Source organism: Pelmatolapia mariae, linkage group LG22, assembly GCF_036321145.2.
Source record: "Pelmatolapia mariae isolate MD_Pm_ZW linkage group LG22, Pm_UMD_F_2, whole genome shotgun sequence".
Taxonomy (NCBI): Eukaryota; Metazoa; Chordata; class Actinopteri; order Cichliformes; family Cichlidae; genus Pelmatolapia; species Pelmatolapia mariae.
The window spans coordinates 19611410-19635855 of record NC_086245.2 but is presented as its reverse complement, the minus strand read 5'-3'; the positions used below and the strand labels follow the sequence as shown (position 1 = coordinate 19635855).

Genomic DNA, 24446 nt, shown 5'->3' with positions numbered 1-24446 from the left:
CAGAACGTTCTACTTTGCACATTTTCAAGCAGCAAAAATAAAATATAGTAGCAGAAAGATGAGCAGTTTAAAGTTATGCTTATATTTCCTGGTTACAGTATCTTCATCTGTCCTCGTTGCTTCTGTTGGCAAGGTGGGCTGCGTGACACATTAAGACTAACACTCACAGTAATTAGCATAACATTGCCATACTGCCCGTGCTCTAGGGCAGTGCCGCTCTCTTTTCTCTCCAAAATGAGTGAAACTAAGCCTTTAGCTACAGTATTGTTCTTGCATAATCCCCTCTGCTCTATTCTGAGATGTACACTTAGCTCACGCCTGGTCGGCAACAGTGCGTGTGCTCTGCTTTTGCAGCTTCGTGGGATCCTGAGTGTGCAAGTAACTTCCCAAAGCATCTGTCTTTTCTGTTTGCTGTTTAGCACACAGAAGCCGTACCAACACTTCCTTCCTTACGAGCAATGATAATCCTGTTGAGAGATGAATAGCCTTCAAGAGCAGTTTTCACTTAGCTACGAAGAGATAACTACCGTCTGTGTTTTATGAATGAGAAACCTCACAGAGGAGGCTATAAAAGACAAGTGCGATGTCTGTTGTCTCCAGCTTGTGTGCGCTGCTTGTGGTTATGTATGCATGTTTTCCGTAATAACCTTTTGTCCGGTGCATTTCTTTCCTGCCGTCTGGTGTATAATTTTAGCATTTTAGGAACACAAATTTCAGGGCTGATTATTGCTAAACTGCACATTTGAGAGACTGCTTTAGCCTGACCTTGTTGAACTGATTTTGAAGAATGTTTTACCTTTTTAAGATATTTATTTAACATGACAGGAAGCAATTTAATTATCCAATTGCTGCTTTTGTTAGGATTTTTTTTATGACCTCAGTGGCAGTTTCAATGAGCCAGATTAGCTGGCATTTGGAAAAGCTGAGTTATTGATTTGCCCTCCAGAAATGAGGGTTGATTGGTAACATAGCATGAAACTGGAGCTTGTTATAACTTATTCCCTGTCCTAAATTTGGTTGGTCGGTTGTTTTTTCAATGAAGGCCAGTTTCATAACCTCAACCGTGTCAGTGTTTTAAAATGGCAAAATGTTTACGTGGTTGTTTGCTTCTCTGAAATGCACCCACCTAGAGCGAGGGGCGGGAGGGTTGTGTGATAGAGAGGTGCTCGGATGCGCTCGGTGTTCTGCTAGAGTAGTCAAGGTCACTCTATGATGGAGGCGGGTTTAGACTTTTTTGCTTGTGAATGAAAAATGCTGCGCTGGTTTCCTCCCTGTGTTACAACGCCTTCCACCTCCTCCAACACATACCTCGCACGACAATGGGACTATAGACCTAGTTCTATAACTTCCCTTTCTGTCCAATTGAAAAGCACCATAGATCCCCGCCTTGGTCATGTGACCTGACAGGGTTTTGTTGTGTGCCTACCATCCCCACTAAACACACACACACACACACACACACACACACACACACACACACACACACACACACACACACACACAGATGGGGGTCAAGGGAACTTTTACAGGATGGCTTGTTCCTTGAAGCGTGGCCCCTGAGGCTCCAGCCCTTTGTTGTCTGCAGTGATCAGTCAGAGGGGAGCTCTGCTCAAACTCTTTCTGCCCCAACTCTCTGCCGCTTTTGAAGCATTGCACTTTAATGCTTTTCTTCATCACACACAGTTGTGGCTTTGGCAACTGTTACACACATTTTTATGGCGCTGAAGAAGAGATTTCATATTTGGTTTTGTTAACAGACATTTACGTTTCCACAGTGGTATTTTGATTTATTTATTTATTTTTGAGCCAAAAGTTTGTTTTACCTCAGTTTTTAAAAATGTAAAAGACAGAGAAAGACAAAAGAATATATTTTGTATTAGATTTACATGTGATGGAACGGGAGTTGGGTCTGGTTTATCTATTCTTTCTTTTGATGTGAGAGAGTTAGAAAATTGTTAATACTGCTATGATTGCTGCAACATCATTGTAGTACACCTAATTCACAAATGTAAACTCACATTTATAAAATACGACCATACAAATACGAGTTTGGCTGGCTTGAGAAACTGAACGACACATGGTGTAAATACACTAACAGCTTCCAAAGTATTATCCTTGTGTTATTCTGAAATATACCTAACCATTTTTGTTAGATGTTGGATAGGCTCAAATGTTTGCAATGGCTAACGTGTAATACTTAACCTGATGTAATGTAACTAACATTGTGCCTTGTAGTAACTATAGTAGGCTACTCGGCAACCATCCAAACATTTTCCTGTCAACAAAATATAATATTAGCATCTTCTCTTTTCAGCTGTTGTTGATTTTTTTTTTTTTTTTTTTTTTACAGAATTGCTTTTTTTTTGTAAGATTCTATATTTGTTTTGTTTTGTTGTTCCGTTGTATCAAATTGGGTATTAAGAATCGTGTAAATCTGTTGGTCCCAACTACTAAATTTCTGTTATCAAGACATCCCTACTCCCCACTTGGTAGTCATCATGGTATCACATTTGGGCCGTTATTTTAAAGTGATTTATCTAAATGAACTGCATCTATATACTCACAAGCCAACTCTAATAAACACAGCATAGAAACTTCACTGAATTTTCCCCAAATAAGTTTTTAAACAGTCTTCTGTCTCCCATAGATTTCAGTTTCTTCAGGTCTTTGAGTGCTTTATCTTATATTGTCTCACTAAGCAGTTAGTTAGCTTGTAATAAATAACTTGTTATACGTCTGTGCTGAAATTATTACATACTGTAAAAAGTCAGTCGGCACCATTGCCAGGGTTTGTTCAACATCAAAGGTTTGAGATTATAAGCCTCTAGCAACTACATTTTTTTCCTTTCTTTGCTTACACCCCGTGAGTTTTCCGTGGAGCCGTTTATTTCTAATAAATATATTTAGAACATGACATTTAAATAGTGCTTGTGCATTTGAGTACCACACCAGAGACTTACCTAAAGCCATTTCTACTGTTATGACTATAAATGTAGTCACATCAGTAGTCAATCTGTCCCTTTAAGTATCCAGCCCCCTCTTTCCTGCTTCATTCTAACAGTCCAAAATATGTAAGTTGATTGCACCCCAGACCCCACGGGCCTACAGCCAGACCAGCCACTGGAGACTGGAGACATGCATAGCATAACTGACATTTTTATCTCTTTAACCAGAATCTCTAGCTGAGGTAATTTAAGGTTCTGAAACCGCTGTTATCAGCCTCAGGATTTCATTGAGGTCCATTTAAAAATCCCGATGGTGAAGTCTGAACCGACCACTGGTTGAGTATGCGGAATTTTCTTTGGAGGAATTTGTGATGGTACTGTGTTTTTATGATAATTCTAAGCATACATCCCCTTATTTATTACTAAGGATCTAAGCCTGCCTTCCACTAAAGTAGACGTTAAGGTCTCTTTGCTGATTGCACACGTCAGCAGTGGTAACAATCCGGCACACTGATGGCTTTCAACCCAGCTGGATCCCAGCAAACTTAATGTTTCCTACCGCTGCAACAGATTACAAGTTTGGATCTACTTTTAAAGACAATATTGGATCACAAAGTATTTCCATAACTCAGTCCTACTGTTCTGTTCTGTTTGGAATAAATAAGCTGTGGAGAGTGGGTGTTTGACCTGGAAAGGCTGCTAAGAAGCCCAAGAGCAGAAGGTCACTCTCACACTTTTTTTCCTGTAGCCAGCAGTGGAAAGGCTTCCGGGGTAAACACCTAATTGCGCGCCTCTTTTCTGTTTTAAAGCTCTCGCCACCGACATTGGTGCTGACTGATATTGAGTTATGTAATGGGCGAGGATGGCATGTTATTTTTAAATCTACAGAGAAAAGGGATTGTGTTTGAACAGAGCACATCGCCTATTGTGTATCAGTAAGGAAAAAACCAACGTGTAATAGTCACCTTATGCAACACCCTTGACAACGCGCACTGTAAGTGCTGATTTAAATATACACACAGGGGTATTTTTGATGATACAGATAATGTTTCATAAGCGCTTACATATCCTAAAATATCACACTTTCCATTTAGATTGATCACAGAGCAGTGATGAACCTCATTCATGATCAGTGGGTCACCATATTTGTCTGTTCACTTCTCAGCGGTTTATGATGCATGGTGGATGCTGTAAACACCTGATATAATTAGATAAATAAATACATTCAATCATTACTCATTACATTGGTAAAGAGATGAAGGTACATACATAGCAACTTTTTGCATCTGTTATCGGGCCACTTCTCATTTGTTTGTCTATGTTTTAGAGTTGTGTTTAAAATTATAATCATGGGAAGGAAGAATCAGAGCAAAATATTAATTCCCCAACCAGTTGTTGAGTGGTTGCTGGTAGCTGGTAGATGAACTTGATTGCAAAGAGGTATACAGTGCTGCACCAAAAATCTCCTTGCAGTTGCTCTGGTTACTAGACTGATTGATGCGGTTGTGACACCAGTTTGTCTACAAACGCTAACCAACCACCAAGTGGTAAGTAAACTTAAAAAACTGCAACACAAACCAGAACTGCCACCCTGTTTCCAGCCAATTTCACCCAGTGACACCCAGCAACCACTTGCAAACTGGTTTGGGAAAAACTGATTTTTTCCTGACAACCAGAGGTTACCAGGAGGTCACTGGCCAGTCTCCAGACCTGTGTAACTGAGCCTTCATATGATAAGCTGTGTTAGCCTTGTTCAGTTAGTGCACTGACAGGAGTGTCCCTGTTGTTATTGATATTTGCAGTACAGTGCATGACTTACTTTCTTAAATTCTAACATTGCCTTTTCATCCTCAGTTTAAAGTTGGCATGGGTTAAGCGCCTTAGCCATTTGCATTATTAAAATGTAGCTGTTTTCTTTTTTCTTTTCTTTTTTTCATGATTTACAGATAGAGAAAGGGCAGATGTTAGAGGGACTGATGGTCTGTGAAGAGTGCTGACTGCAGCATTGTGCAGACAGATAACGATATGGGCAATTAAAACAATTTATCATTATACACAAAACAATAGTGTACAAGTGAGTTTCAATTATGCCAGAGTTTAAGAAACTTTTAGTTAACATAAATATTTGACCTTTGCTATTTTGAGCTTAAAAAATGACACAAATAAACCTTTTAATATTAACTAAGCTCAATGTGTAATAATTTCTTCCTTTGTGTCACAGTAACCCTGTTAATTTAAATAATAGTGGGCACTTACTTACAGTTACTTACATTTAATAACCAGTATTCTCATTTTAATATATTGGCATAAGGCTTTAGTGGTGACCTTTTCTCGATAGCTTGAGATTCACCCGATAAGACTTTATTATCAAATTGAGCAAAGCATCACTCTGCAGTCTCTTATCTGCATGTGGGTTGTCAATCATCCAGGTTATGGCACTGCCTGTATCACTGAGAGGTGTGAACAGGGCAACCTCCAAGAGGAGAAGCCCACTGTGGGTTAAATACCTGGGGCTCTATCAGCTTTTAGAATGAGTGAAATCTGAACCTAAAAAAGAAGCCGACTTGCTTCCATTTCAGTCGCATAAGACTCTTATCTGTGTCAACACGCTGATAATCAAAAACCCCAATGCACCCATGGTGTCACTGCTCACTTTCCTCACATGAAGGGAATAAATAAAGCCTGAGAAAATAAACTGTAAGCATAATGGCACAAACATAAAACAGTCATGAAAACAGAACAGGCATAATTATGAACAGCAAGCTCTGAGCTTCCCTGACATGCACGCTGCAATATTAATAGATAAGTGCAGACTCTAGCAGACAAACATCTTCTTCCTGTCTTTCTTGATCATATTAAGTGCAGTAAGTGCTTGCATGCATATTTTTCTCAGCCTGACTGTGTTTAGATAAAAGAGCTGAATGCTTTCCTGACTACACATTACTGATACAAGACATCCATCCATCCATCCATTTTCTTCCACTTATGCGGTCCAGGGTTGCAGGAAGGCTGGAGCCTATTCCAGCTGTTCTATCAAGGCAGAGTACACCCTGGACTTATCACTCATCTATCACAGGACCAAGATGCACACACAAAAAACAATATTAGAATACAGTAAAAAATACACTTTTAATTGGTATTTAAGCCCCCAAATTTGTAAAATTTATTATAAAATATTAATTTGAGAACCTCAAAAAAGGAATAATTTGTCACAGACCTTAAGCACTAAATCTAAATATTTAGGGTATTCTGTAAAATTAAGTTTACCGAATTAATTACAAAGTAATTACATTAGATTATTTGGGTTTACAGTACACCTGTCTGGTGTGCTGCACACACAGGTTTAGTCAATTGCCCCTGAACCTGTGTGCTATTACTACTGTCAGACAAGCAAGGTGTCAGCAGCACATTAGCGTGTGCAACGATGTTCCAGTCATTGTTATTCGTAGGATAATAAGTGGATACTTGCACAAAACTGGGCAGTGAAACTCAGCTAAAACACTGTATTTACATTTGACATTTTCTGCATTAAAATACACCCAGTTGTGTTTGGACCAATTAAGGAGCTGCTGTCGAACATTTTGTTCCTATTAATTTTGCTTCTGTGGTTTTGCAGACTGTTGCTGTTTCTGCTTCTTCTTCTTCCTCTGCTTCTTTTTCTGGCAGGTCACTTTAGGGGTCACCACCACAGCAGATCATCTGCCTCCGTCTCATCTCCACCCTCAATATTCTCTGTGGTCTAATCGGTTGATGACACACTGCTTTAAAAGCGTCATTTGTAGAAAATAATGAGGACTATATTTTTGTGTTCTAATAACATTACTTTGATTGACGCTGTCATTGTGTAATTATAGATTATTGTTTATCTTGATGGTTTACAGACCTAGCATATGCATGCATGGAGCATTGTTAATGATGATATGGACTGGCAAGATGTAATTCGCTGGAATTTCTTTGTCCAGTAAGAATGGTCTACTGGTGCACGATAACTTCATTACAGGTTATCTCTCTTTGCATTTTATCTAGTTTAGAGTCTAAAGCAGGAAGTCTGTCTTTCTCAGTGCCCCGTTCAAACCCCAGGACTTTCCTCTTCTTCTTTTTTTGCAGGCTAATAGCTTGTGTTCATTTACCGCTGTAGTTTGATCATGCAAGTGAAACGTGTTACTCTTCTTAAGTGGAATAAGTGTGGATGTGGCTTTGAATAATAGATGAACCCCCGAAGTGTTATGGAATTATCTTGGCCTGACAACCTCCTCTGCAAGCACAATGTGGGAATGTGCCGATTCATTTTATGTTTAAAACAGAGAGAGAACGTCTGTGAATAAGAAAAGAAGTTTTTGAAACACCAGTCAATTGGATGACGTCAGCACCTGCCTGACTTTATTCAAAACCTGCATTTGCTTTAAATTTTCAGCTAATGCTTTGATCTACAACCATGTAGAAAGAAGCTCACATTCCTCGCAAACAGTGGTTATCTAGGCCATGGTCATACAGCTGCTGACTGATATCCAGCTCCTGAATTTTATAAACAGTAACACTTGTTTTGAATATTTGCCCATGTGTTGTTGATTAATCAACATCTTGCTGTTATGTATGTGAAAATTTCCATTTACTTTTCAGAAATAGGTCAGCATAGCTGTTAAATAAAACAATCAGCTTTAAATTATTAGTATTCTAATATGCCAAATTCTTCGTTTTTCCCCTGAATAATATCTGATTTTGAGCTCTTACAGTACTCTGCAAAAGTCTAGTCCATAGTTCTCCAGGCTTCATGAAGGACAGTCAAAGCTTTTCTTTGGATGCTGGCTGCTTTTTGTTCTGTTCTCCATCCTGATGATCCCACACTGCATAAAAAATGTTGAGGTCCAGGCTCTGGGGAGACCAATCCATGACTGATAGTGTTTCAGTGTGTGTTTTTATATCCAGCTATGCTTTTTCTGCAGTCTCTGTGTCTTTGGGATCATTCTCATGCATATAAACTCTTCATCACCTCCATATATACCGGTGACAATTTGAATCAGACAGTTCAAACTTGGTTTCATTACTCCATAAGACTTGTTGCTGCTGATTTTCAGTCCAGTTCTCGTGTAATTTAGCATACCTCATCATTTTCTCCCTGTTTCCCTTCCTTTACAGTCACCCTTCCCCTGATACTATTTCTGATGAGGCTTCAGTGCACAGATCAACTGAAGGGCCACATGTATCCGGTGTCAGGTCTTCACTGGATTTTCCCCTTTTTTTTAAGGACATGACTTTCAGCTACTGTTCGTCTGGTATAAACAGTTATTTATAGTTACTTCTCCTTTTGTCCTCCATTTGTCCAGCTTCCTCAAAATTATTGAGGGCGCTCTGCAAACCATCCAAAAACATACAAGTTTTTTAAGTGTACAAGCTTTTTAATAATAGCTCTTTGGGAATCACCTTTTTGGTGTAAAAGTACTATTTTATGCCTGTGAAACATTGTTATTTTTGAGACTGTTAGTAAATTCGGCTAAAGAAGTGGAAAAAAATAAATGTCTATGTGATAGGCTGCTAGTTACAAAAGTCCCCAAAGACAGGCACAAAACTGGCTCATACCGTGGAGTTAGGTTCTTTGATGTGCTTCAGTGTTAAGTGGCTTAATTTAAAAGACAAACAAAAAACCCTCATAACATTAAACTGACAATAGTCAATAGTCTGGTAGGAAAGTGAGTAAAACAGGCTTTCTGAAAGTCTGCAGAACTATTGCTCAAGACCACTTTTTAAAAGAATTATAAAAGTGTTTGCCTCTTTTGAAGTAAAATAGAAAGAAGTGAGGGGGGGCTTGAAACTTTTGCACAGCACCGTACAATTGTAGTAACTTAAGTAAATATCACTGCATTCATTCTACCAACCAGCTAAGGCTGAATAGCCCAAAACTAGAGCCACAAACAGACGAGACTGCTTCAGTCAGTCTGCTGCTTTTGGATAAACTCAACACATTTCAGATCTAACACAGAGATCATAAAATCAACTAACCAAAAAAAATGTATGTGTAAACATTGCAGCAGGTCAATCAAAAGTTTTGAGTATCGACCCCCTCGTCACTTACATGCTTAAATTTTGGGTGTTACCATTTAGCGCCTTTTCTGTTCTGTTCTCTGTGAACGAGGAATGTTTACGGTCAGCTTAAATTCTTGTTCATCATTGCGTAAACATCTCAAAACACTTGCACAAAATAGTTTACTTAAATGCTGTCTGTCCACATGCTCAGAAAGGTCCGAGCATAAATATTTCCACCTCGTTGTGGTTTTTTTTCTCTCTTTTTTTTCTTCCTTTTTTTTGAGGTCGTGTAGGTTTAGACTTTTTGTTCCATTTTGAAAGAGGGATATGCATATTAATTGCATTTGTGGAAATATGCCAAAATGAGCTCGTTAGAGTTTGACTTCAGATCATAAGACTTTTAACTTTGAAAGAATGGGGAGGTGTAATTTCTTCAGTAGTGTTGTACAGTTTTTGAGTTTTAGTGAGCAGATGGTGACATGGAAGAAATGTCACGTTCGCCAACCTCGACAGATATGTCGTAGCATCCTGGATGAATCATGAGGGTTAAAGCGACTACAAAGTCAGGACATTCAAGGAGGAGTTTAGATAGTTTGGACAGATTAATAAAGCTCTGGCGTGCTTCTCTCTTTGCTAGCCTTCGTCCCTCTGTCACAGTTTGCTGACAGTTGGAGGAGTATATAACCCAGATATTCTTAGCTCTATAGCCAGGACATAGGTCCTCTAAATATTTTCACTTCCTCAGGTCAGGATAGTTTCCAAGTTTGGCTCTGACGGCACAGCCGATCACATGACCGCTCATTTCACATGCAGGCCTGTCATCTTGCTCATATTTCCGTGTCTTGGAACATGAAAGACTTAAATGAGGATATGATATATTTCAATTGGCATGTTTTGTTTTCACTGCTGTGGCTGAGCTGAAATATTTTCCCGCTTGGACGCTCGCCTTTCGGAGGCTCCCTGGAAGAACCGAGAGTCCCGACTGTTTGTATTTATGGGGCTGACTCTAACCAAAGTTGACCTCAGCCTGGGTGGAGCAAACATCTGTTTTTTGTGTGTGTCGCTTGCACAGATGGCCTGTTGAGCTCTCAGCTGGAGATGAAGATGTCATCGTCTTGCACAAGCTGTAAATGTTTAATTTAGGCGTTTGGCCTGATGATCAGCGATCTTTTGTGACAGTATAAACCATCTGAGTCACTCTGTTGTTGCAGACAGTTCTGCCGCTGTGGTAATTAGGGGGAGCGAGAGGTGGAAGTGAAAGTGTGAGCTACACTGGTTGATGATATCTGAATCCATACATGAATTCATCGTTACTCTCAGTCCATGTGTTATTGCCATCATTTTAGATGCAGTAGCAGCTTGGCTCTCGAACAAGGGCGAACCTTGCTCTTTATTTTTGGCGTGCTAAATGTCACTGATAGGTTAGCTGTCTATTCTGACATATTACACACAGAATAAGTCTTGGCCTTAATTTGTTGAGCTTGTAGATGGCTATTAAGGCTTCAACAGTTTAGACTAACACAGTGGAGCTGGAGTAGGGGGGCACTGATGGCATATTCATAAGCTATAATTACCCATAAGTAATCCAGTCACCTCACTGAGTGTGTTTTTAATTCCTAGGCTTGAAACAGATGCATTGTTTGTTTTTCCTTGCATGTGAGCTTTAAGTTTTAAATCCAACAGTCTTTTCTCGGCTGTTGTCGTCTTCTCTTTGAATTTACCGCTTTTTTTTTTCTCTAACAGACAGACCTGTTTCCTCCTCACACGAAAAACGCCTACTTCCTCTACTTCCTCCTTCTGTCTCAGCACTCTGTCAGTTGTTCTTTTGCCTCAGGCGAAGCACTGCACAGACCGTGGTGAACTTATTGTTTGTGGCTTGTGATGCTGAAGGCACTTTACTTGGAGGCAGATTGTCACACCGAAGTCGCCCTCTCCATCCTGTTATTGTAGTCGCATGCACAAGAAGCAGGTGGATTGGGAAGAAAGCTAAGAGTACTGGTGGATGTCAAAGTCTTGCGGGTGAGTCCTCAAGTCTTCAGTACTTTTCACTCTTTAAAAGGCTACACAGGATGCAGTAGGCCTCAGGGTGTGGCTCCGTGTGCTCCCCTGCCTCCTTTAATCTCCAGTGTGCCACCTCCTTAAGCACGGCCATTGTGTGGTAGGATGTTTGCCGTCTGGAGTGGTAAAAGTCTTGGTATGTCTGTTCCAAGAACAGGGAACTTGCGTGGGTTTTCCTCCAGCAAACCAAAGAAGAATTGCGCTGTCAAAGAACGGACGAGTTTAAAGACAGCTGAGCTTTGTGGCCTCGTAATTTGGTGGGATGGAAATGTGGTGTCAGTAGTTTATGATTTTGGATTGGCTAAAGAAAGTGTATACTTACACAGCTGATAAATCTGCTGCATTGGAAAGTAATTACTTGGCAATATGAATGTTCCCTCATGATAAACATTAAGGATTAGTTTTGTGCTTTGGGGCCTAATTTTGCCTTAGATTTTTTTTCTATTTCTCTCTCTCTGTTTTTTTGTCTCCTCATCACTAATAATTTCAGTGTTTTCATTACTTGGTTTTACAGAATATCATCCAAGTACCTCTAATTGTTTCTGATTCACTTGTTTACCTTAATTTGCCAGCTTGCTCTGCTCCGAGCGCTATACTTAGGCTATGTTTGTTCTTTGTTTGGTGGTGCATCATAGCTCCATGCTTATTTCTTTTCTTGTGTGTGTGTAGATTTATGTTTAAAAAACATAGAGATGGTATATTGAGGGGCACATGTAAACTCATAAATGCAAAAGTCAGCTTGGTGTTAGCGGCATAACTGCCTTGAAAGAGATTGGCTGGCTGCTGCTGAGAGTTGATACGAGCAGCTGGTAGCGACCTTTGACAGGATATCCTGCTAGTGTTGTGTGAGCGAAGGCGGTTTGTGACACAGAGGCCCGCTGAGAGGCACATGGGTCGCACAGAGACTTTAGAAATTTTAGAAAATGGTCTATTAAATAATAAAAATATTCTAAAAAAAATGACTTGGCTAGATTGTTTTCTTTGTCTTGTTGGTATGCGAAGTCCCTCAGAACGTGGTGCTTCCTGTTTGTTTGAATCTTGATGCCACATTTCTCAACCCTGTCCCGAGCTTTACCCTTTTTGAAGCCTTTTTCTCAGCCCTTTGTCTTCCAATCAGTGGTTTTTCCTGTCGACTGGGTGTTAGGTATACGTGTGTTGTGGAAGAATGGGAAAACAAATAAATAAGCATGAAGATTTTAAGATTAAGTGTACTCTTGCTGTTATGCCTTTCATGGCTCTTGGGCCTGTGCTCTGTTTTGTGTTGATATTCTATTCATCAGTGATTCCCAGCCAGGCGAGTTTTCTTTTTTTCCAACCTCCTAAATGGTTGAAGTGTTTAATTTATGCCAGCAGTAATAGTGCAAATGTAACTGAGCTGTAATAACTACTATTATGCACACTTCTGTATCGTTAATTAAATCATATCAAGTTAAAGTAACATTTGGAACATGAAGCGTCAGATGGTGTTTATAGTTGGGAGACTCTGATCTACCTTAACTACAGGGTGTGTTATGTATGTGTGCTCACAATAAGTGTAACGTGAACATCTACTATGTGTGTAGATGTGTAAAGGTGTCACCTTTAGAGCGACAATAACTCTAGGTCCTCTGCAGCACGACTGTGGCCTTTTGTCTCAACTCAAATAAAAGATGGTGGTCTTTTTGAAGACACACACACACACACACACACATACACAGACACTAACCCCTGCAGCTAGGCGGGCCCTTTGTAGAGGCATCAGATGAAGAGCTTGAAGGGGTTCTTTTGAAATCCAGCCAGCACACAGACTAATACAGACACACCCACACAAAGACAAAGTTACTGATCTCTCCATATACAATTCTTGAAGCTCTCATGCGAAAGCAATAAACATGAAACCTCTCCCACACTAATAGTTCACATGATACCGTGAAACCTTGTGGTGCAGACACACTTTAGGCACACAAGAGCTTGGGTGACCAGATGTGTTATGATAGGTTTTTTTTAAAGCAAAGAACAGCGATTGTGCTACGTTGCATTTTGCTTGGTCTTTGTGGATATAGGGGGATAAAAAGGACTTGTTAGTGTTTGCACGTTTGGTTTTCCATGTTGAACATTTTTAGTTATGTGACAGTGGCATATTAAAGTTTTCCAGAAGCATAATTAATACTGTTCAGCATGTGCAGGTAATCCCTGATTCAGACCGCTCCAATTAGTCCCTTTCTGCTCTTTTGTATGATGAAGGTGAGCGCAGTAAAGACCACAACGATATTATATGTCATATACCAGCTATTTGCTGATAACTTTAATAAATCGCAATCGGTCAAGCTCCACCCACCTGCTGTTCAAGCCTTCTTTTGACAAGGGTCAGCCAATCAGAATAAATGTGGCTGAAAGGTAGTGGGAATGGCTCTCAAACCAGGAGCTGGTCAGATGATAAAGTGATGTGCTGCGCCAAGGCCTAGTAAAAGAAATAGGGACTTCTTTGAACTCTAGTAGAACCACAGAATGATAACAGATCTCCATTATGTAAGTTGTAAGAGGATGAAGTTATAATGATGAGCAGTTAAGAAACTTGTTACAATTATGACAAGTAAGATGAGTTAAATAGAGAGTTGTCTTAGAGAGTGGAGAAATTTGGCTACATTTTTTACAACTTTTAAATGATTTCTTTTTTTAAAAAGAAAAGGGTAAATGCATTAATTATTAAACTGTGTATTTAGCCAGACTTTAGTAACCAAATAAAAAACTATGTAAAAGTGTTACCCGATCAGACTATCTAATGCAGGGGTGGGGGCTTATTTTCCTAAGGTTCGGCCCTCCACAACAGTCCCAGTTTCTAATGTGCCCAGTCCTGATCCTGGGTGAGGGTGTTTGCACATAACAGCCTCCTCAGGTCGTGTTGCTTTAAATGCCACTTAAATGTCCGAGTTTGAGAGCGACACTTAGGTAAATGTGTTAATGGCTTCTGACGTTCATCAGGGCGAAGTGCAGCTAGGCGACACATCACGGTGTTTAAAAAGTGCCGTCTCATGGTCTCTGTCACAACATTGACGCTCTCACAGAAAGTTTCTTGGAGGAGCAGCCCAGTCTCACCATACTCTAGCACAAGTCATCCTGCGGTCTGATACGTCCATATAATGTGATAACCCTTGTCTTTCTATTTTTAACCCTCTGTTTCTCCTTTTCTTTTGTTCTACTTTCTCAGATGTCTATAATGTGCTGATTTACTTTCTTTTTTGCTTTATTTCTGTTTTTTATTACATTTTCTCTGGCTTTCTATTTATTATCAGTACCCTTCATTTTAACTTTCTCTGACGCGCTGTCGGCCCCGCTTTCATTTACGTTGCTTCTCGTAGCCTTCCTACCTCTGTTCCTACTCGTGTTCCCTTGCATTTTTCACCTTCACCCTCCCCCTCCCCTCGTCCCTCCACAGATTGTGTGACCCTCCTATTACACATCATGAATTATTGAGGTGAAACCTAGTATTGCCTAACAAAACACAAGATTTCTCTCCCCTCTGTTTCCTCTGCTGTCATCATCTCTCTTCTCTTTACTGATGGCTTTGTTCCTTAATTTCTACCTCTGGCAGGTGACAGAATCACACAATAATAAACTGTTTAATGTACTATATGATTAAATTAAACTTATAAATGGAAAGATGCATAAATGAAAATTTTACTTTGATAATTTCGCAGTCTCAGTCTTTTTTTGTATTTGTCATTTATTTGGATTTAAATAATGTTCAAAAGCAAAACAGTCATAATATTTTTCTCTGCACTTTTACCTAAATTAAATAATATTCTCTCTCTAAAGAAAACTGGTACCCTCTCCAAAATTCCAGTATCAACAAGGCTCTAGTTTCTTCTGTTTATATGTAATCATGGAGAAGATAGATACTGTAACCCAGCACTAAATGCCTCCTGGTAACAGCAGGTGGGCGAGTGTATAAGGACAGATTAATTGCACACATGTACTTTTAAAGCTTACAATAACTTTGGGCTTGACTCTGGAACAGTTAAACTGTGGTTTCATTGTATAAGAGTCATGGTGGTGAATACAACGTGTAAATATGAAGATTGCACCAAGAGAATTAAAAAGAGAGCATCCAATAAGGCTTTTCTGGTCCTCGACTTACAGTACCATGTCAGATTCTGACCCTACATTCTGAATGTTGTGACAGAAATCCAGACTCAGACCGGTCAGTATATATTTTTTTTTCATCTTCTGTTGTCCAATTTTGATGAGCTTGTGCAAATTTCCCAGTTTTTTCTTTGTTCTTAAACACTGCTCTCAGCTGACAGCAGGGGCACCCAGTGTGGTCTTCTACCCTGCAGCCCGTCTGCTTCAAGATTTGACGTTGTGTGTTCAGAGATGCTCTTCTGCATACCTTCAGTGGTTATTTGAGCAACTGTAGCTCAAAGATGTCTTGCCACTCTCCTTTGGCAACAACTATCCAGAAAACTGCTGCTCAGTAGATATGTTCAGTTTTTGTACCATTTTCTGTAAACCCACGAGTTGGTTATGAGGGAACATTCCAGTAGATGAGCAGTTTCTGAAAAACTCAGACCACCCTGTCTGGCATCAACAACCATGCCACATTCAAAGTCACTTAGATCACCCTTCTTCCCCATTCTTATTCGCCTTGACCATGTCTACATGCCTGAATCCATTGAGTTGCTGCCATTTGATTGGATGATCAGATATTTGCATTGACAAGCGGTTGAATATATGTACCTAATAAAGTGGCCGGTGAGTGTATATGTATTATTTGGGTCAAATTCTGCAAAATAATATGTTTCTGGAGAGAGAAGCGGAGCACAGAGTGGAAAAAGAGGTCGATGAAAGCAATAAAACATCAGATGCGGTAGAAAAGCAGAGAAGAGAAAAGAAGCGGGGTCAGATCCAGAAGAACTGAGTGACGGGTTTTGCAAATAAAAAAAGATGGACTGAGCTCTGTATCCCGCTGGCCTGCTTAACCCTCTAGCAGAGCGTAAAATAAACACACTCAGTCGCTCACACTCAGCTAAACCAGGTTGCAGCAAATCACCTGCTCTGACATGATGAGCTGTGACAGCAGCTAGCGCGATAACAAGGTTCCATTTACAGTGTAGAGAGGCTGCAGCGAGATGCCAAAGTGACAGATAAGGGAATTGATACACAGACCACATGGCTCATGTAAATCATGAGTATCTTTTGTAGATATGAAGGCAAACGTATACGGATGCCAGACAAAATCCTGGTGTGAAAAGCTTGTTTCTAAGAAGCTGTTTGCAGGAGCGCAGTCTGTTGATCGCTAGAAAAACATGTTGATCGAATGAGTCCTGGACCACTTGTAGCTCTGGTGTGCTATGTGTGTTGAAACGTTGTGTTTCTCAATTAAATTGAAGCCTTAGATAATGTGTGCGTGTGTGTGTCCTGGTACGTGCACATGTGTGTATTTCCAATCAATATGCCTCAAGGCAGTCCATCTTTGAGTCATCTGAAGTTCTTGGAAGATGATGACAAGGTGCTGGGAACACACACATACAGATACAAACGCACAAACACGCACACACTTCTCATCCTTATTGGAAAAACAAATTCTCTGTCAGGAGAATGAGCTTGTGCTCTGACTTAAGGTACAAACAAGTCTCTCGAACTCTTCACTTAATGGATCTTCCTGTAATTTTTGGTTATTTCTTTGTGTTATCACAGCAGGGTACTCGGTGAACTGAGCCTAAGTATTGGTGCAAACATATCACAGTAGCTATCTTTGGCATTTCTGCACTCCGGTTTCATGTTACTCATCAGATCCTGCTATGTCTGTGATAACATCAACAGAAATATGTCCCAGTGGATTTTACTGTTTGGCTTTAGTTACAACTGGAAGTCCCAGAAATTACACTGGTAGGTTTAGTTAAAGCAATACGAAACAATTACATTCAAATAAACTGCTTTACTTATTTACTTTTTGTAGGTGTTGAAAAGACAAAAAGAAGATTGTTGATTAGACAAAACCACTATAGGATTTTAAATGCCCATACTTGATTATTTAAAACCCAACATTGCATTCTGGTATCCAGCCATCCATTTTTTTTTTTTAGTGCTTATCCAGTTCATTTTTCAATTTTCATTTATTAGGTGTTATAAATGCCAGTACCATCAAATATCATCAAATAGCTAATATAGGCTTAGAACCTAAAAAAACAACAACTGAGTGCTGTTGTGGATCCTTGATATTTAGATAATGCTAACATGTTGGTGCAGAAAACAGTGTCAACTTAAAGTCTTAGGTTCACTGTGATAGTGTGTTAACCTTTAAGGATAAAGTTTAGCATGTACCCTTCATCTCACGAGGATCTTTAATGCACTGTGTTGTATGTGTGCTGGAATAATCAGGAAAACTTTGGAAATGGGAGCATCTGAAGAGCATGTGAATGTACAAGCTTTAGCTAATGTTATGGCTCTTCATCCAACAGCTGTTGAGATATTTCACTTAAAAGTTGCTGTGATATTTTAACCTGAGGAAACTGACAAATTAAACAGTGGACTAACATTAAAGAATATCAGGGCTAAAAATGTTGACGGCAGTCTCAAGAACAGCAGATTTCTAGCTTTCATTTTCTGTCTCTCTGTGACTTTGGGTCAGTTTCGAGAGGGATGATTATCAGTACATAGATGACTAATGCAGGTTTGTTTGTGTAATGCAACTGAATGAATCATACATGTGTTAGTACAGTAAGGCTCCTGTATTTGGGACATGTATTTTTAACATGGAAAAAACTGGATGAGCCTGAAATTTAATTTTTCTTCTTTTCTTAAAAGGCACATTTTTGTGAACGAATAGAAAAGCAGGATTCAAGAATTCAGTTTATCCAGATGTTTACATAGATTTCTTTCAGTGTTGTCTTTCCATTTTGCTTTTCCTCATCTTTTGTGGCATTATCTTTTCTGTGTAAGGTTACAGAGCTGGAAAGCGGAGCAAAACACTAATTTACTGAACATCACTGAAGGCAAAGTGTATCAGAAAGTATTTAACATACATTAAGAAACCGTTCTAATCTTCAGCAGGCACGCTCGTTCAACGCAGAGGGCTGGAGTGACTCATTTTTGTGAAGTTGTGACAAACGTGACTTGAGTATGGGCATGCAGTTTGGAAAGAAAATGCATCCACATCTCAAGCTATTGATGCAGCAGCTGCCATGGCAACGGGCCCTTGAATAAAGGCTATGTGGATTATTATGGGGTGAATCACACACAACGCCAGGCCGGTGTCCTTAAATTAACACATGCTCTTTAAATGCACACGTGCATAGATTACATGTGGTCAGTGTTTGTAAACACGTCTCCAGTCATCCATCCACAGGTGCTTTTGCCATGTGTATTAACACTATAATAACACCATATTCCGCTCAGCAGTTTTCTCCCAGGAATTAGTCCGAGCCAGCCATTATACATTATGCATTTTCAAATTAAATATGTAATCAGACTTCTTCACCAGGACCTAGGATTATCTGAGTTTTTTAGACAAGCTGAGAAGGTAAATTATTGATGCCTTCCTCAGTTGATTTGGGGGGATTTCTATGCTACATTTTCCACTCGAGACTCGTCCACCGGCGGGTTTCATTAGACCCCCTGCAAGGACACAGAAGTGGTTTTCCTCAGCTCTCCCCGCACGGTTCCGGGTGACTCTGATTTGCCTTTCTTTAAGCTGTGGAAGCACAAACTGGCTTATCCACAGCCTTTCAGGTCGATCTGGCTGTCGTCTCCTATGTGAGATATCATGCCGTTTATGGTGCCCTGAAGGGCTGTGCACCGGGACAGGGGCCAGGGAGGAGGATTACAGATTCAGTGTTAGCGTAGGGGTAGTTGCGTGAAAGTGGAGTGAGTGTTGACGTCTTTTGCCTTTGCTTTGTTTATGAACAAGAGTTCACATGGTTGCTTATACGGATTCAAGGTATAATTGTAAAATTCAGTTACATTGTGACCCATCCCCAAGTCAAGTACTAACATCCATCTTCTTTAATCTGTGCTTCATCGTTTTTCTGCTTTCCTTTTGCAGATCAACTTTTTTTTGTTTTAGCTTTTTTTAATCTGCAGCTAATCAAGTCTTTTTATCAATCCAAGCTAAGATATCTGGGTCATGTCACTTAAGTAGTTTACTCAGACTTGACAGAGCTCACCCAGAATAACAGAAGACATTGCTCAGATCTTTTAAAGGTTGTTTCATGCGCCCCACGATGAGTAAACTGACCTTTTTATATGCTAAATTGGAGGAATACCCCTTGAAGCAAGTGCTACTGCACAGGGCTGTGGAAGAAGCTCTGCACTACTAACGTGTTTAACCGCTTGCTTTTGACTCTTATGTTCATGCTAATGTGGTTTAATGTGGCAGTTACATCCTCTCTCCCAAGCTACAGGAACTATTATGTGAAAATGTCCAAAGGGACTTTCAAACTGAACTGTTCCACTGCTTGAGTCACAGGAAGATGGTGCTGAGTGGTTTATGGTTTTTCTGCTGGATAAAAATGTCTGAATTGAGGCTAGAACCAAGAGTAGCAGTTGAATTTTGACTCGAACACCAATGAACAATTTGAATATATCCAGATGTGTGGACTTTTTGTCTTCCCTTTTGGCAGTGAGAGTAAATGCACTTAGTTGCTCTAACGTCCTTCTGAATTCTTGTACAGAAAGTAACTGCAGTAACCACATTTAAAACTCCAGTTTTGCAAAACACAGAGAGATTTACGTGGCTCTGATAGGCTTAATCAGCATTGTATGAGCTTGTTTGGCAAGGGCTCGAATTTATTGGATGGTTATTTATATGTAAATGTACCACACTCCAACTTTAAATTAGTCTACCCCTGGAAAAATTGATCTCAGAGGACAAATAAAAAGTCTGCCTGCCTTAGTTTGCATAAGCGATAGTCAGAAGTTTAACTGCATTCACGTATGACTTTCAGTGCCAGTATTTGCAGGAATAAGCATGAAGAGCATAGTTCTTAACTGAAGAGCCTGTCCTAGCTGTGGGCTAATGAACGGCATGCAGTGTATTTGTGGTTTTTAAACTGGTACTGACGATAAACCCCCCACTGTTGTTGGCCAGCCTTACCTGAGATGATTTCTTGGTACGAAATAAAAGGAGACAGAGTGTTTACTTTCTTGTGGGTGCACAAATTATAGTAAATTGATGTAAATAGGTCAGTTGACTAACTTCTTCTAAAAATGTAAATGCTATACGAAAGTGAACTTATTGGTTTCAGCAGTTCACTAGCTTCTCCTGAAGATGAGTTTCATTTGCTTGCACTCACCCCCCACCCCCAGAGCGCTGTGTTGCACTCGTGTCTTATTTTTCAGCGCTGTCCTTGTTGGCCTTAAAATAGTCTTTGAGTTTTAACAAATCTAACACAAGCAAACATCAGTGACTAATGTGCCTCATTTCTGCTTCTTTTTGTTCCCCTTCACTCTTTACAGGTTTGGATGAGCCATCTTCAGTAGTACTGACAGAGGTGTGAGGCAGTGAGGCTCTCACCCCCACCCTGGGAGCCATGCCGCCGCCGGCAGATATTGTCAAGGTGGCCATTGAGTGGCCGGGGGCATTCCCCAAGCTCATGGAGATAGACCAGGTATGTGCCTCAGTGCAACAAAAGAGACCGTCATCTCACCAGCTTTAAATCCAGCACAACCAGTAAAAAATGTTTGGGGTCTGTGACGCTCACCGTGCAGATTTATAAACCATAATCACAGTGCATGTTTTGTATGAATACATTATTGCGCAGTAATCCGTTGCTGTGTATATAATGAAATCGCTTGGATGTTTGTAGGTGTCTCTCTCTGGAGCGGCTGGGCGGATGTGATCAGGGCTTGGTGCAGCTTTTGCGTTGTTCCCATCAATTATACTAATTAGCCTCAAGGATGTGGCCTTAATTAAAGATGTTTAACAGTTAGTCACAGCTTTGACATAGCTTTAAAGAAATTTCACTGAATGCGAAGAGGCTGGCTCTGTCATTAAAAATATGGATGTTTGTGGGTAAATACCTGGGCTGTTTAGCTCACTGTCAGAGCAAAAAATATTCATATGATTGGAGGTGAGATTTGGTATACAGCACAACACCATGTACAAAACATTTAGGTGAGCGACCTTCTCATTCTTACCTTGTCTGCTATGGAAAATAAACTCAGTTAAAGCTTTATTCATCTGTCACATTACAATATCAATGAATCTTAGTAATGCTGTTTTTTAAAATGTAAAACATAATGGTCACAGCTGTGGTCAGAGGCATTATGTGATATCTCTTGAACACCTTCAGGGAAATTTCAATAGGTTTGGACAAAAGCTCTGTTGTATCAAAGGAATAATGGATTAACTTTGCCTGTCAAAGGTCGGGGTCTCTGTGACCTCCTGTTCTTTTGACTGTGATATCTGAGCAACTCCTCGAGCAAGTTTCGCTTCATCTGACACAAATGTTCACTTAAAGTAATGGTCGTGGTCAAGGATCATTGTGATGTCACGCAGTTTTGGCCATTACCCAAGACGTTCAGCATCATAATGTTCTGTTTGTGGCGATTGTTACACTGTAACTCGGGAGCGTGAGGAGATCTTGCGACTCTCTTCGCCGTCTTTCGGTTTCTTCTTTTCACCATCACTCTCTTCCGCTATCTCACCCTATTCCTAGTGTCCTCGTCTTCCAGCCTCTGTATGAACTTTTTTGCTACATCCATGAATCTCCTCTGTGGTCTTCCTCTTTCTTCAATTTGTGGTGTTTTCACTATTAAATTTCTTCCAAGTCTTCACTTGATATATTGCATGCATCTGGACAAACATAGATCTAAACTGCAACTTGAGTGGTTGGTGGAGCTCCACGACTGTAAGGGGGTATTAATGGTTTGTCTTGTTTGGGTTTTTTTTAAACTGTAACATTAAATAGCTGCAATGCTAAAGCGCTATGAAACCCCATCAGTGCATAGCTATATATTCCACTGATTTGCATAATGCGGTTGCTATGTTAATGCTCAACAGTTAACAACACTGGTACATGCTTTAAAACTGAAACTGCACTTCTGTGTAGATTTGCGTCGCAGCTGCTTTCGCCTGCACGCAGCTCGCATCCATTACGAGCCCACAGATAATGGCCATGCCGTATGTCAGCAGATTGTCGGGGTCTATCCAGCGCTAGATTACATGCTAATAAAATAATTAGCCCAAACAGCGACTACCCCATGTGTGTGTGGGGGGACATTTTTGCTGTTACTTTGTTTGATTGCACATACAGTTTTATAAATTGGCCTGTTTGTTGTTTGTGTGACTCACAGATGGGCTAATGATTGTAAAAGCTATGAGTCACCGTGGTAACCGGAGTCACAATTGCCCTTCTCAATGGATGAACTAGTGAATGAAGTATTGAACTGTGAAGTACATGTGCTTCTGGTGCTTTAAACACTTAAGTAGAGATTTAGGGGATGTGGTTTTTGTAATAAATGCCCCCCTTATCAGCAGCGCTGTTCCAGTCTGAGTAGATTGCCTTTAGCTTTGCTTAGGTCTGTCTTTACTTCTTTAAGCCATCTCTCCTCCTCCTCCTCTTCCTCCTCCTCCTCCACCTCCTCCTCCTCCACCTCCTTTTATCTCTCCCTGTCATCTTCCTCTTGTTCCACCTCTGTGTTGCCTTCCTCCTCTTTGTCCTTCTTTGCTTTCGCTCTTGTTCGCTCCCCCCCTCGCACTCCTCCTCCCCATGTTTTGTTGTGACTGCGAAACTTGCGCGCGCTGTGCCTCTTCCTCTCTTGTCCTCCACCATCAACCCCCACCTCTTCCTCCTCCCTCTGCATCTCCTCTGTACAATAGGCCCTGCAGCAGCATATGGCTGTCTGACTCATGCGACGGGGAGTGGGCTTCTGCAGCTCGAGCTGTTTTGATACCCAGAGAAAGTGTGTGTGTGTGTGTGTGTGTGTGTGTGTGTGTGTGTGTGTGTGTGTGTGTGTGTGTGTGTGTGTGTGCGCGTGTGTGTACATGCCTGAAAACTTGTATGTGTAAATTTTGTTTACGCAGGTAAAATTCTGCTTAAGTGAAAATGTGCGTGGGTGTGTTTGTGTGGCAACATGGATAGTTGTTACTGTTCATACGTGTGCATGCTTATTTGCTGTGTGTGTGCGTGCATGTGCCTGTATCCATGTGCATGCCGATAAATATGTGTATTTTTATTATTTCTGTCTGTTTGTATATGCTCCTCTGCAGTGCACGCGTGAGTGTGTTTAGGCTACATCTGCTTCGGTGTGTGTCTCTGTGATTTCTGTATCTCTCCAAACATCTTCAGGCACAAAAGTCCAACCTTTATGTAGGAATGCGGGGGAATCGCTACAAGTTTAGACAATTGTTTTTAAGTGTTTTATTGCTTTTTGTTTATCAGAAAGGCAATAGAGAAACTGGGGGAGGATTGGGTGGTGGGGTTTCGGGTGGAGCAGAGGGATGAGAAAAATGTTTGCAGGTAGAAAAGGAGCAAGAAACAAAAGAAGGGAAACAAACTCTAAGACTAACAGCCTGCTTAGTTTTAGGTAATGTGCTAAAATTGGTTTTAGATTTATGTCACTGCTGTGGTTAAAAGATAGAAAACTAAAGATAAAGGCATTTATTTATATTTTGGCGTGTGTTTGTGCGCACGCATCTAAGCACAGTGGTTAACAGAAGAAAAGTCCAGAGGGATATATTAAACTGTTTCCTTGAGTGAAATAAGACTAAATGCCTTCAGTGAATGTGCAAAAATGGCTAGCAGGTTCTAGCGGCTCATGCTTTATTGCATATAAATGACCTTGAAGGGGGAAAAAAAAAAGAATAACCACTAAATGTGCTAAAGTGGAATAACTCCTTAGATAAACTATTGTGTGGAGTAACAGGAGCTGAAATCTAGTGGGTGGTATAGGATCTTATAGATCACAGCTTTGCTTTTCACCTTTGTACAAAGTGAATTCCGGTTATGTAGCAGGTGTTACACTTGAACTGTACTCCTGACTGGGCTTACAGTAAGTAAAACAAAGTGGCTCGTGTGGGTTGAAAGTAATAGTAAAGGAGAGGAAGATGTAGTGGGAGGTTAGACAGAGAAATGGTAGATGGGAAAACAGAGTCAGTTTAAATCTTGGAGAACTGCTTGTATTTATAGGTACATAATAGGCAACATATAAAGTAGGGTCACTGGAAGCATCTCTGTGTTTCTCTCTTATTTCACATTAGCATGACTGGGTATAAAAAGAGTTTACCAGAGAGGATGATTCACTGAGAAGTTAACACGGGAAGGGTTTTACTACTCTGTCAAGAGCTGCCAAATAATTCAGAAATTTAACAATGAAGTTTTTAATCCTAAAGTTGCATCATCTGCAAAAACCTAATGATTCTCAGAGGCTGAAGAAATCTCTGTAAGCAAGGAAGTAATCAAAATCAGATTTGTTTTTTTAAATCATGAATGCTCCATCCTC

General features: G+C 40.3%; 1 protein-coding gene across 5 annotated transcripts in view; it reads left to right on the top strand.

Moving 5' to 3' along the window:
* Positions 1-24446, top strand: part of elmo1 (engulfment and cell motility 1 (ced-12 homolog, C. elegans)) — a 105049-nt gene that overhangs the window by 20306 nt on the left and 60297 nt on the right. For 4 of the 5 annotated variants that reach the window (XM_065470976.1, XM_065470977.1, XM_065470974.1 and 1 more), the window contains exon 2: positions 20460-20611. In XM_065470976.1, coding sequence (XP_065327048.1) covers positions 20534-20611 — 78 coding nt within the window. In that variant the 5' untranslated portion in view covers positions 20460-20533. Of the gene's footprint in view, positions 1-10823; positions 10986-20459; positions 20612-24446 lie in introns of those variants that run through there. The other variant, XM_065470975.1, reaches the window with a different exon arrangement.